Source organism: Mytilus californianus, unplaced genomic scaffold, assembly GCF_021869535.1.
Source record: "Mytilus californianus isolate M0D057914Y unplaced genomic scaffold, xbMytCali1.0.p SCAF_6, whole genome shotgun sequence".
NCBI lineage: Eukaryota > Metazoa > Mollusca > Bivalvia > Mytilida > Mytilidae > Mytilus > Mytilus californianus.
In genome coordinates, this window is record NW_026262712.1 from 93,210,175 (window position 1) to 93,223,430 (window position 13,256).

Here is a 13,256-nt window from a genome sequence, read left to right on the forward strand (position 1 = left end):
TTTATGACTTGCAAACCCTTATAAGGTTAGAGTTCGACAAACAATGAATACACATAGATGTGCCAACAATATAAAGTTGTTGTCATTACGAATTTAAAATCCTAAAATTATGTAGTAATGTTTGAAAACAAACTTTGAATTCCAGCTCATAACTCGCAAGCTAATTATATAATTAAAATATGAATCGAGTATTGTAATACACTTATCGCCGTTACTAAGCAACATTCAACGCTCTGAGGTTTCTGTTGCATTCTCTTGAGAGACAAACACAGAGGAAGAAATGGTATGCCTTTCTGAAACATAGTGTGATAATGATATTCATCTGAATAGAAAAGAAAGGATTTATGGAATGGTATTTGGTCTGACTTAATTAAGTTTGAAACAGCAAATCCTATCTAGTTTTCAAACTTTTTTTAAGGTACGCGGACGCTGAGGAGGAGAAAAGGGAAGGATGATTGGAAAATATCATTATTCGTTGCTGCAGAACGCTTTCTAACATTAGCGGTAGTCTTGTTGGTTGTTTTTTCCTTTTTTTTCTCTCTCTCTCGAACATAAAAAGACCATGTTATTGTAAAAGAAGAAATTAAATAACAAAATTCAAATGAAGACGGTCATGAAATAATAAACATTTAAATTCAGCATATCGCATTCCAGTAAACAAGTTCCTAAGTACCTTAATATACAAAAGGTTTACTAAGTTTTATGAGCTTTAAATAATCCTGACATTTATCTGAATTTACCTTTTACGTGGCCAACTTTTAAGTACTGTAATCAATAAACGGTTTTAAAGAAAAGTACATGTAACCTGGTTTTTCTTATATAGATTATCGATGGCTACAGCTTCTCATGACGATCCTCGATTTGTCAGTCTTAGGAAATCTATCAGTTGAACGGAATGTGGTACATATGTCAGCTACCCGACGACAAAAAACATAAAGGAGCAACATACATTTTTATAAAATAAAAATGTGTCTATATAATCCCAGTCTATAAAGGTTGGGATCCAAATTCCCTAAATGATAAATAATAAAAAAAAAAAAAGGCAATAAAAAACTTAAAGACTCAAATTGACGAGATTAAAGACAGACACAGAATATATAAGGCTATTAAACTAGTTGTTTTAGCAATCAACTTTCCTCTTTTAATCGCAATTAGTCGACAGCAAAAGATATATATACTACCGTTCAGAATAAAATTTGTTTAGAAACTCTAGTTATAACTGACAGAGACTTTTCTGCGTTACAATATAGAGAGAGCATGCGCGAAGTAATAACTCCTTTTGTGTACAAATCGGGTAGGAATAAAGAAGTAATAAAAATAGAAAAAAAAACGGAAAAAAGTAGTACTCTTTAAATTAAAAAAATATTATCATGAATGATTATGATGTTTACGTCATTGCTGTTTATACTAAAGATAATCTATCTGAACATACAAAGAATTAACACAAGTTTTAAGACAGTTTTGTTTTTTTCTCTGTAATAAGTAGCAGATTGTTTAAAGTTGAAACTTTTAAGCCAGTATGAAGCCTTATAGTATTATTGATATCCATGTTTTGTATATTTTAAGAACTAGTTCAGTCGATAAAGAAATAACGCGCGTCTGCCCTATCAGCACTTCAGCGAGCAGACAGAAATAATACTTACCATACTATAACAAATATAATAATACTATTAAAAATTTCATCATACTTACATATATATACAGATCATAGCGGATACTTGGATAAAAATACTTTTAATTTGCCAATTATACATAATAATACAAATGGTCTTTATGCGAAATATTTCAAATTTATAAGTATGTTAGTTTGATGATAAGAGCCAATTTATATATATATATATATATATATATATATACCTACTATTTATAAAATGATTCCAATACGGAATAAGAGCTATAATTATTTGGCACCTGAAATGGCAAAAATGGTAAAATTATTAAAACATTTCATAATGGCTAATTATATTGATGGAATGTGTAGGTTGATATTATCTGGAAAACTTATAAAGTACAAAATGGTCCCCTGTGATATCACTACGATGTCATAAACATGTCGAAATTCATATATTTTACCGAAAATGGCCAATTCACACTTAATAAGTGACAAAAAAATTTAAGCCAATGCCTTACCCTTAAAGATATTTTACAACCAATTATAAAATAAGATGTGTACAAAAATATCTTTTAGGGTAACGCCTAAATATTTAGTTTGGCATACTCTGCTTGTCTCTGCTGTTGTTTAATGGGTATACAGTCAAAGTTCGATTGTTTCTGTTGTTTGTTGGATGTACAACCATGGTACTATGATTGTCTATGCTGTTGTTTAATGGATGTACAGTCAAAGTTCGATTATTTCTGTTGTTTAATGGATGTACAGCCCATACTATGATTGTCTCTGCTGATGTTAAATTGATGTACAGTCAAAGTTTGATTGTTTCAGTTGGTCGATGGATGTACAGCCATACTATGATTGTCTCTGCTGTTGTTAAATGAATGTACAGTCAAAGTTTGATTGTTTCTCTTGTTTAATGGATATACAGCCATACTATATTTGACTGTTGTTTTTAAATGGATGCACAGTCAAAGTTCGATTGTTTCTGTTGTTTAATGGATGTACAGCTATACTATGATTGTCTCTGCTGTTGTTTGATGGATATACAGTCAAAGCTCTATTGTTTCTGTTGTTTAATGGATGTACAGCCATACTATGATTGTCTCTGCTGTTGTTAAATGGATGTACAGTCAAAGTTCGATTGTTTCTGGTGTTTAATTGATGTACAGCCATACTATGATTGTTTCTGCTGTTGTTTATTGGATGCACAGTCAATGTTCGATTGTTTCGGTTGTGCCACGTCCGGTCTGTGTTTATGTTTGATGTTTTTCTGCTTTGAATCGATCTGATGAGTTAAGCCTTTTTCAACTGATTTTTATAGTTTGTTCTTATGTTGTGCGGTTACACCACTTCCCAAGTTGGGGTGGGGGGATTAGCGCTCACATACCTGTTTAACCCCGCCACATTCTGTATGTGCCTGTCCCAAGTCAGGAGCCCGTAGTTCAGTGGTTGTCGTTGGTTCGTGTCTGTCATATTTGTTTTTCGTTAATTGTTTTGTTATAAATTAGGCCGTTAGTTTTCTCAATTGAATTGTTTCATATTTTTCATGTCGGGGCCTTTTATAGTCGACTATACGGTATGGGTTTATTCTCATTGTTGAAGGCCGTACGGTTGCCTATAATTGCTAACATCCACTTTATTTGAACTTTGGTGGATAGTTGTCTCATTGGCAATCATACCTCATCTCCTTATTTTTATATTAATGGATGTACAGCCATACTATGATTGTCTCTGCTGTTGTTTAATATTTGTACAGTCATATTTGATCGTCTCCGTTACTTGATGGACCTACAATCAATCTTTGTTTCTGTTGTTTAAAGAATCTGGTCATATTATGTGGGTGTAATTTTCAGTTCTGTTATAGATAATGCAAATTTTAAGGTTTTTCTTGTCGTATAACACACCGAGGGTGTCAGGATTGATCAAATGAAAGACCGACCTTTCTTTTTTCTTTGGTATTTCAGTCCAATAAACGGAGGCAAGAATTGTTTCTGCCTTAAACCTACCAAAGGTGGAAAATTAAACAGTAAACAGTAAACAGTAACAACACACGATAACTATCAAACGAATCAAATGTTTAAGTAAATTAAAGTTTGCATTTTAATCAGGAAAACAATGACCTTACACAGGTCATTTTGTTATGCCTTGAAGCAAATTTCTTTGAAATTTGGTATTGTCCGGATTGATTCTTCAAAAGGAAGACCTAATGTTCTGAAAGAAAAATAACTCCATGCAGGTATATAATGTTATTGTTTTATCAGAATTGTAAGGAATACAATTTATTTTTTGAAATTTTATTGATGTTTTACTCACAAACTTAGCATAATGTAGTTTGTGTGTGATTTGGCCCAGATAACAAGTTAGTGAGGAAAAGGCAAGGCTTAAACTTAAAACAAAACAGCGTCAAAATAACCTTATATTATATAATGATGTTTCGATTTAGTAATATTGCTTGTTGTTCCCTGACATTTTTATGTAAATTAGTACATTTACATATGTATTGTTGAAATGAAAATTCCTTAAATTTCAATCTAAGAAATCTTCATTATTTCTGTTGTTTCATAATTGAAAGAAATTAGCCATTGAGTAATATCAGAATTCCGGTTATATTTATTACATTATTTAACAGATTGTTTGTTTTTCGGTCAAAATCAGACAAGTGTGCATTAACAATTCTATAATGTTAAAATAAAACAAAAATATGCATTAAGTTTACATTTCTCTTCATCATCTCAGAGACTATATCCTCAAAACTGACATCTCTAATTATATTTTGAAGTAGTCGTATATAACAAGAAACTGCATTCGGTTTTTTTTAATTCTCCAGATTCTTACTTAAGAGTTCGACGCATTATTTAAAAAGATATTTTCCATTTATTTAACAACAACCAATTATTATGCAATATTTTAACTGTAAGTTGTGTATTTTATCGTTTCAAAAATACTTTTTTCCATGCTCTCCCATTTAGTAACATGCAATAATTTATTCATTAGTAGAATCACTAACTTATTTATGTGATATTTTTTATACGTATAGAAGATTTATATCATTATTTAAAACGTTGAAAGGGGAAGCAACTGCATCATACCTAGTACCACTGTATGAGGGTGTGGATGGGGGTTTGCAGAATAGAGAATAATGGGCAAAAAATATAAAGAATAGAGGAAAATGGACCAAAAAAATAAAGAATAGAGAAAAAATAATGTGCTAAAATATAAAAATACATAATAATGGACTAAAAGTATAAAGATTAGAGAAAAATGGCCTAAAAAAATAAAGAATGCAGAAATGGAGGACCCCCATCCAGACCCTCCGGTATTAAGTTGAATACAAAGAGATATGGATTCACCGTTTTAAGGCGTCTAATTTAATATAATTTGACACTTGTATATGTTTCCGTAATCTAGCCCATTATATTGATGTATTAGCTTATAATGTCTGTCAGATTTGCAACAAGTGTTAACTGTTGTTCATTCGTTTTCACATCATGCAGGACTTTGATGTTCTTTTCTTTGATCTTCAAACTTCAAAGTCTGCAAGAAAACATGTAATATATTTGTCCGCATTTAAATATTCTTCTTTGATTTGCTGGAATAGTCTTTAAAAAATATAAATAATATAAATGCAAGGACAATAAAATTTCTATTTGCGAGGTAATCCTTGCAATTTGTAAGGCTTCGGTTTCTTAAAGATGAATTTGATTTTCAATGTTATGGGAAAGGGGACTAAGACTTCATTTAAATTTCTTTTTTAGTTAATGTTGTCATTGAATTTTTTTATCCTGACACGAAATGCCACACAGATTTAAAATATTTGTCCTTGTTTGGTTAAGTTGGTAGTGAAGGTGGATTCAAATAAAACTATTGGATTACAATGTATGTATGCTATATCTCAAACCTCTCCTTGTTCGAAGATTTTAGGTAGACGAAACATGATTGATCGATAGTTCGTTGCGTAATATTCAGTGGCAAATATTGCATGCATGTTCAGGACGAGAACAAATTAACAATAACATTAAAAAGAAAGGCCCTGCTATAGAAGCCGTCCCGGTTGAAGGTTGTGGAGATCTGGAATGCCACTGCAAAATGAGGGTATATTTGATAGGTACAGAAATTTTGCCTGGTAACAGGCCACCTACATACCCCTCAAAGATTTGTTGCAAGGGTTCTTAACGTGCAAAGAGCGTGGCATTCTGTTTACACGAGGCATCTGATTTAACGTCCCAATTCTAACTAGACATGGCTGTGTACTTGTACATCCCGGACACCTACATACCCTTCAAAGATTTGTTGCAAGGGTTCTTAACGTGCAAAGAGCGTGGCATTCTCTTTACACGAGGCATCTGACTTAACGTCCCAATTCTAACTAGACGTAGCTGTGTACTTGTACATCCCGGACAGACAAACGGACGTCCCACTTTGACAAGGGTTTTACTGGCGGTCGGAAGAAGACCAAAGTGACCATATTTACTTACCCAGTCACCCTTAGTGGGTAGGTAACACTAAGGACACTATAATATAAATTGCATTCAATGCTTTGTAAAATTTATAAGACACCCATTGCTAAATATCGATATTTCACATCCAGACTTTTCCCCCTGAATAGCAAAACTATTTTCATTAACTTCAAGATTTCAAGCTTAAGGAACTTTAGTTTCCTGTGTCAAGGTTTATAACCAAGTAACCTATGGAAAACATGTGTCATTACCACCACTATTTTCTTCTTGCATAGTACAATAATGCAGTTCTGTAAAATTTCGGTCAACATTATGTAAATTTCACAATGTAGTTATTTAACAATCTTGAAACAGAGCTGAGTTTCAAGAAGATTTCACTTCCACTACACATTATTCTCGCATAGCTACAACACAATTCAACATATATAAGTCATCACGGCAATATGTCTTTAAAATTGTCAGTCTTTCAATTTTGTCGTTAGTTGTTAGATATGATGGGGGACGCATCCATGCATTACAGATTTATTTGCACTTTTTGGCAAATTATAAGCATTATGGATGGCATATGATGCTTAAATTTATATACATTATAATCAAAATTTTTATCTTTCAATGTATAACCTTCCCACACACCGTTGTCAATGTTTTATTACCTTTACAAATCAGTGATTACTTCTAGATTTCTAAACAACCTTCATGGACAATACCTACTTTAATATTATAGTTGAGACGCGTTTATGCCAAATATTATGCTTTTAGTATATATGCCCTTTTCATCTTACTTATAACTTGTTGGTTTTTAGTGTCGCCTTAACATATACTGGTCTTACTAGTCCGTTTAAATTATTCACTGCTTACAAAAATTTGGTCGGTATATTTCTTGACATATTGAATAGACGTTTAACTTTTATTGAAGACTATGATATGCTCACTCTAAGACCGTCATGTCACAGAGTGTATGCTTTTGTTAGTGTGAAAGGCCTCACTGTAAATTTGACATCAAATACAGCAGTGAAACCTCTTCTAAGTGCCTGAAGTGAGTATGTGTCCGCCATTACTGCCTTTTTACATTTCTCTGGATGTCTATTGGTTATGAGTTTTTTTAAACCTTTAAAGTACACTCGTACTATGACTATAATTTATAGTCTGTTTTAATGAAATACATATTTAAATTATTTTCAAAATAAGTAAAAACGTGCTGATACTAATAATGCCATAATTGCACTGTCTGTCTGTGTTTTATGACGCACGTATGATGCAGAGATATATTGGTTCAAAGTTGCGAAGGTAGCTTCTCGAGTTCTAGTGTATTAACATCGTCAATAAGTATACTTAAGGAAAGAAAGGTGAAAGAGAACTTGGTATTTGATTTGCTATCATATGGCGGGTTTCAACTTAGAATAGTGAACTTTATAAAATGATATAAAATATATTGAATAAAAAAAGAAGATGTGGTATGATTGCCACACGGGGGAAGGGGGGGAGGGTCTCTTCCTATATGAAGGTATATACATATGTGCCGCGGGAATGGGTCCCTTTTTTGATACGTCAAATATATCAATGGGGTGCAATTTTACCTAGGAAATATATCAATAGGTAGTAATTGACCAATTGTGATATATCAATGGGTCATAATATTTCAGTTTGTTGTGCAACGATCTTCACTGAATTTCCCAAACTCTTTGTCATTAAAATTTCCACATCTGCTGAAACTTATTGACATATATAGGTACTATTTGAGCTGATAAATATATGAATGGGTTATGATTTCGCTGTGAAATATGTGTATAGGTAGGGATTTCTCAATTATTCAATATATGAATGGGGGGTGTTTTTTAAATCCCAGCTGCACAACTGTACCCAAAATCCCATGTTGAGACCCCCCCTCCCCCTTGGATTGCCAATGAGACAACTCTCCACCAGAGACCAAATGGCACAGAAGGTAAGCAACTTAAGGTCACCGTAGGGCCTTTAACAATGAGCAAAACCCATACCACACAGTAAGCTATAAAAGACCCCGAAATGACAAATGTAAAACAATTCAAACGATAAAACTAACGGCCCGATTTATGTACAAAACACGTTTCACACATTTTTCGGGATACTTTGCAACATCTTTAACCAAAGATTTCTATTTCATATCATCAACTCCTCTCAAATTCATTCATGCTTCACATGATGTTCTCATAATTATCGAATTTGTGCACGTGATGCAAAAGATTTATTCGTTTATTTTTTTTCAAATATCAAACACATTTTGTTTAATCTATTGATGTTGAGTTTTGCATACAAATCAAATCGCCATTTCAATGTTTTACTGTTAGGTGAATGTTCAGGATTTACATTGGCTTCTGAGAAGGAAAATGTATTATGTTTGATAAATAGTTTTGGAGAAAGATGCGAGTCAGCTGTTCTTGTTTGTATAAATCCTTTCAGTAGTGAACGCTGAAATTGGCTCCTGGGATACATAAGATAATTTTGTTTCAACATATTCATGTGCCATACAAATTGTTGAAATAAACGATATTGTAAACCGTACTATTTTTGCGGATACTTTATTTCGCGTTTGGTCAACTTTGCAGCGATTTAATTTCGCGATTTTCAAATTTACTTGAAGTATCTAAATAAGGAAAGATCCAAGTTTTTCATATTCGCGACGATTTAAATTTGCGTTATTTTTCTGTTCGCGAAAGTTTAGTTGGTTTACATAACTCTTTTTATAATGCTCCTGTAAACATGAATGTTACATCATGGTAAAATCAGTCTCGTCTAGCGAAACTTTCCCTTTTGAAGCTATGAGAAATTAAATTCTAAAAAACTATTGTCGGTTGGAAAATAGTCCGGATTATAGCAGAACCTCTTTGAGATTTTGCACCTTTTGTTTCATTGTTGAAGAAAATCAATGACCAGGAGGAAATTATAACTACAAATGTATGTCAATGACAGACGCGGAAATTTCTAATCCACTAACGACATCCATCTCGTTTCATTTTAATCGGTGGAAAAAAATAGAAGACAACAGCGAAAAAGAAGGTGTCTATTGTCAAATTCGATGGTATTACCAGAATATTTGTAAATATACATCCCGATTGATGAACAACTGTAAAAGTTTGAAAACGAAACCATGAATATATTTTTTTTTAGATATAGACAGGGCCCTCAGTCATAAAACTTTACTCAGTACTTGGAGTACCAAATTAGTGCTCGAAACACCAAATTCAGTATTCTGATTGGTTGAATTTGGAGTCTGAGTACGATAATCGTGCTCGAAATATTTATGACCGCAAGGCCTGGACTGTGACTATCTAACACAAAAATAAGCCCGAAAAAAGCAAAAACTCTCTTCTAAAGACTTGGTTAGTTCAGGTCCAGCAGAAGAAACCCAGTGACACACGTGCTTGCGCTCAGAGCGTGTAAAAACTTTTGGTAAGTCGTGTTTTGCGATAAGTCATATGAACGAATAAAAGAGGCTACACTCATGTTCAGATTTGAAATTTGAAATTGATATTCGTTGCTCATACAATCTAGGCCATAGCCGTAAAATTTTCAACGTGACTACTTTAACTCTACCATAAGGAGTTATGTTCTAAGACGTAAAATACTTTTCGGGAAAAAAAATATGGGAAAAATACGGAAATGTTAAATCGTAACAAGTGACATATATATGTAGTTTCATAACATTAACGGTACCAATATAAGTGCTCCAGATGCGCATTCCGACAATTAATGTCTCTTCATTGATGATATCAGGGCCAAAATATTTGAAAATCCAAAACCTAATACAAACGTTGGAGAGCTGATCAAACCAAAAAAGGACCTGAAGTATAGCAAAATCCGGACAAGGAAATCAGACCTTGCAAGAGAGAGATATATTCCTTAATTTAAGAATGGAAAAGATACACAAAGACAAAGTGTTCTCTGTCTCTCTAAGGCGCACAGCTGGTTCAATGATGATGGTCTGTTGAAAACACGTCTACCAAGCATAATAAATGTGTTGTTTATTAAAAATGTTATCTGGTGAAGAAATATGTATGAATAAAAACAAAATCATATATCAAGAGATTATCTATAGAGATTATTCTGTACATGTATTATCTTCAAGAATCACACTCGATAGACAGATAGATATAGATTTTTTTTCAAAAATGTGCTACTGTATAATGATAAAAAGGTCGAATTGTGCGTGACATATGTAATGCTCCAATGTTATTTGTAGGGCAGGATATTCAAATGTTGCTTTTTGATATAAACGATTATGGATCAAATCATTTAAATTTGTTAGCGTCTTTTCAAGATTTATGTGCATATTTGTTTGGATTTTTTAAGTCAGTTGTGTTCTATATGCTGCTGGATCACATTGAACAATTATGTCTGTCTATGTTACTCACACAGTTTTGTCAATATAAACGGAACTATAAACAACTGTCATACACGTGGGAGGTTTAGCTGGCTATAAAACCAGGTTTAACCCACCATTTTATTCGGAAAATGCCTGCACCAAGTGAGGAATATGACAATTGTTTTTCATTCATTCCGTTGGTTGATATAGTTGAGCGTTTGGTTTTGTCAGGGTGTATGCTCTTCCCCTTTTGGAATTTACCTTCGATTTTTGTTTTTTATACTTTGTTTCCTTAACTTAAGTCGAAGATTCTAAAAGATGGCAGAAGATACCAAGAGGACGAGATAAAACCTTAAGTCAATGAAGAACAGAGAACAAAATGACCAAACAAAAACAACGTTTTACTAGATTATACGCAAAAAATAAAAGACTGAGCATCACGAATCCCACCAAAAAAATGGGGGGGGGGGGGGGGATATTGAAGAAAGATATTGACATGTATTCCTTCTAGTATTTACAATACTATTCTGTCTCTCATTCTATCAATATATATTCGGTTAACCAAGGAGATCATATTAATATAACTTCCTTGGTTTAACATATGTTTAATATGTTGTCCAAATGTTTGTATTTGAAGTTTTAAATGATCAGGTTTGTTGAAAAACAGCTGGAAAAAGTTAAACCACATTTCATCAGTTCTGTTATAGCCGGTACTACCTGGATGTACTGGTATGATTAATCAATACATTTTAATGTACATTTTCAGTTCTTATATTATGCAATTGTCTTATATTATCATATATTCCGTCAGGTAAATTTGATCTTAGATCATCTTAGACGGTTTTTGCTTTTCTGTTTAGGCCTCTGGTATATATATATATATACGCTAATTATATAAAAAAAGGAGATGTGGTATGATTGCCAATGAGAAAACTATCCAGCAGGGTTCAAATGACGAAGATATAAGTAATTATAGGTCACCGTACGACCTTCAAAAATGAGGGGGTAAAAAGCATACCGTATAGTCACCTATAAAAGGCCCCGACATAAAAAATGTGAAACAATTCAAATGAGAAAACTAACGGCCTTATTTATACAATAAAATTTACGAAAAACAAATATGACAAACATAAACCAACGACATCCACCGAATTACATGCTCCTGATTTGATACCGGCACATAAAGAATGTGGCCGGGTGAAACATGTTTGTGAGCGCTCAACCCATCCCCTTTTTACAGAAAAAAAATAAGAACAAACTGTAAAAATATTTGTTTAAGGTAAGTATTGTCGTTCAATCATTCTAAAATGTAAAAATTCAATCAAGATAATTATAAGAAATAAAAAAAAAACGGCTGGAGTTTAATTTTAATAATGATAAACCATAGACTTCAGTATAATATGTAATAACAAAATGTATGAAATGAATAGGATTCTGAATGAGTGTAGCTGGTCATGACGTAAACCAGTTTGGTGTTCTGAATAAATGTATCTATCTGTTATTCTTTAATTAAACATCTATATGCATTTCAAGGTCGTTTTCTTTGAACTGGTACTCTCTGGCACGTAATTACACGTCTATACTTGTCAAGGACGTTTTCTTTGAGCTGGTACCCTCTTACACGTAGTTAAACGTCAATACTTGTCAAGGACGTTTTCTTTGAGCTGGTACTCTGTGGTGCAAAGTAACTACCTGTAATGTACAATATAGGTTGTTTTTATAATTCAGACTTTGATTCAATTGGTTAACAAAGTATAAGATATACCTGGTACTCGTATTCTTTCTAACAAGGTCGTGTCACAGACTGTACATTGACCTTTATCTTTTTCTTTCTCTTTTGTACCTGTTGATGAGTCTGTCATTGGCACCACATCTTACTATTACATTATTACATGATTTTTATTTGCTTTTATTTTTTAATGTCTTTATAAATGTCTAAGTACAACTTTGGCTTCTTTAAAATTTACTCATTGTTGAAGTTCATGCATGCAATTATGTGCTCGGCCAAAAATTGTCTCATGCATCTTTTACAAATTTTATTGGCACATCGTTCTTTTCGAGCTAAATAAAATTATCAGCATTTGGATTTATGTATATACAAACTGAATATTCAATTTGGAACAATACTCAAATATTTGGCGTTGTTTAAAGCATCATTTAAAAAAGGCTAATGGTTTTATAATTTTTAGTGCAGATGTTCTCTTAACTGAACACATTACTATAGCTATCAAGTCGTAGAAAAACGATAATAGCGTTGTTTCATTGATATAACTATTTGCCAGTTTATAATTTGGAAATGTTGTATATACACCTACACCATTTCGGTTTTCTTCAAAACGCAACAAATTAATTAAGTTTACCCATTTTAAAACAACATGCTGATAGAACGCACTGTATAATTATAAAACATATTATACATAATTTGTCAATAATAAATTATTTCTTTTCAAGCTTAACAGGCAGTAAATAGAAATATTAGTAATAAACAGATGGAAGTTGTATAAAGTAATGAGCACTGAGAGACCTATACGTTGCCTCCAGTAATAGATTGATTAACAACTCGTTAATTTCTTGTTTCTGTCGACATCACTTTGTTTTTCCAACTAACAAAGCTGAGTGGAATGTTAATATCGTCGTTGGTACATAGTCAAAGCTTATTAGTTAAGACACACATCTCGTTTGATTAACGTGATAAATTTCAGACGGGATTTCTTTATTTCAAATCCCAATATTTTCATTAGGCATATTAAAAGAAAACCTCATTCGACACAGTTAAATACTAATTGGCTTTAGGTTATAGGTCCATATGGACAATTTAAGATTGTGTAGCCATTCTATTATACCACCA

At 32.6% G+C, this 13,256-nt stretch overlaps 1 protein-coding gene across 1 annotated transcript in view; it reads right to left on the bottom strand.

The window, feature by feature from the left end:
• Window positions 1-11,763: 11,763 nt before the first annotated feature.
• LOC127706977 (potassium voltage-gated channel protein Shaw-like) overlaps window positions 11,764-13,256 on the bottom strand; it is a 29,297-nt gene continuing 27,804 nt past the window's right edge. The window contains exon 4 of the mRNA XM_052211721.1: window positions 11,764-12,100. Within this exon, the coding sequence (XP_052067681.1) occupies window positions 12,036-12,100 (65 nt within the window). The 3' untranslated portion in view covers window positions 11,764-12,035. The remainder of the gene's footprint in view (window positions 12,101-13,256) is intronic.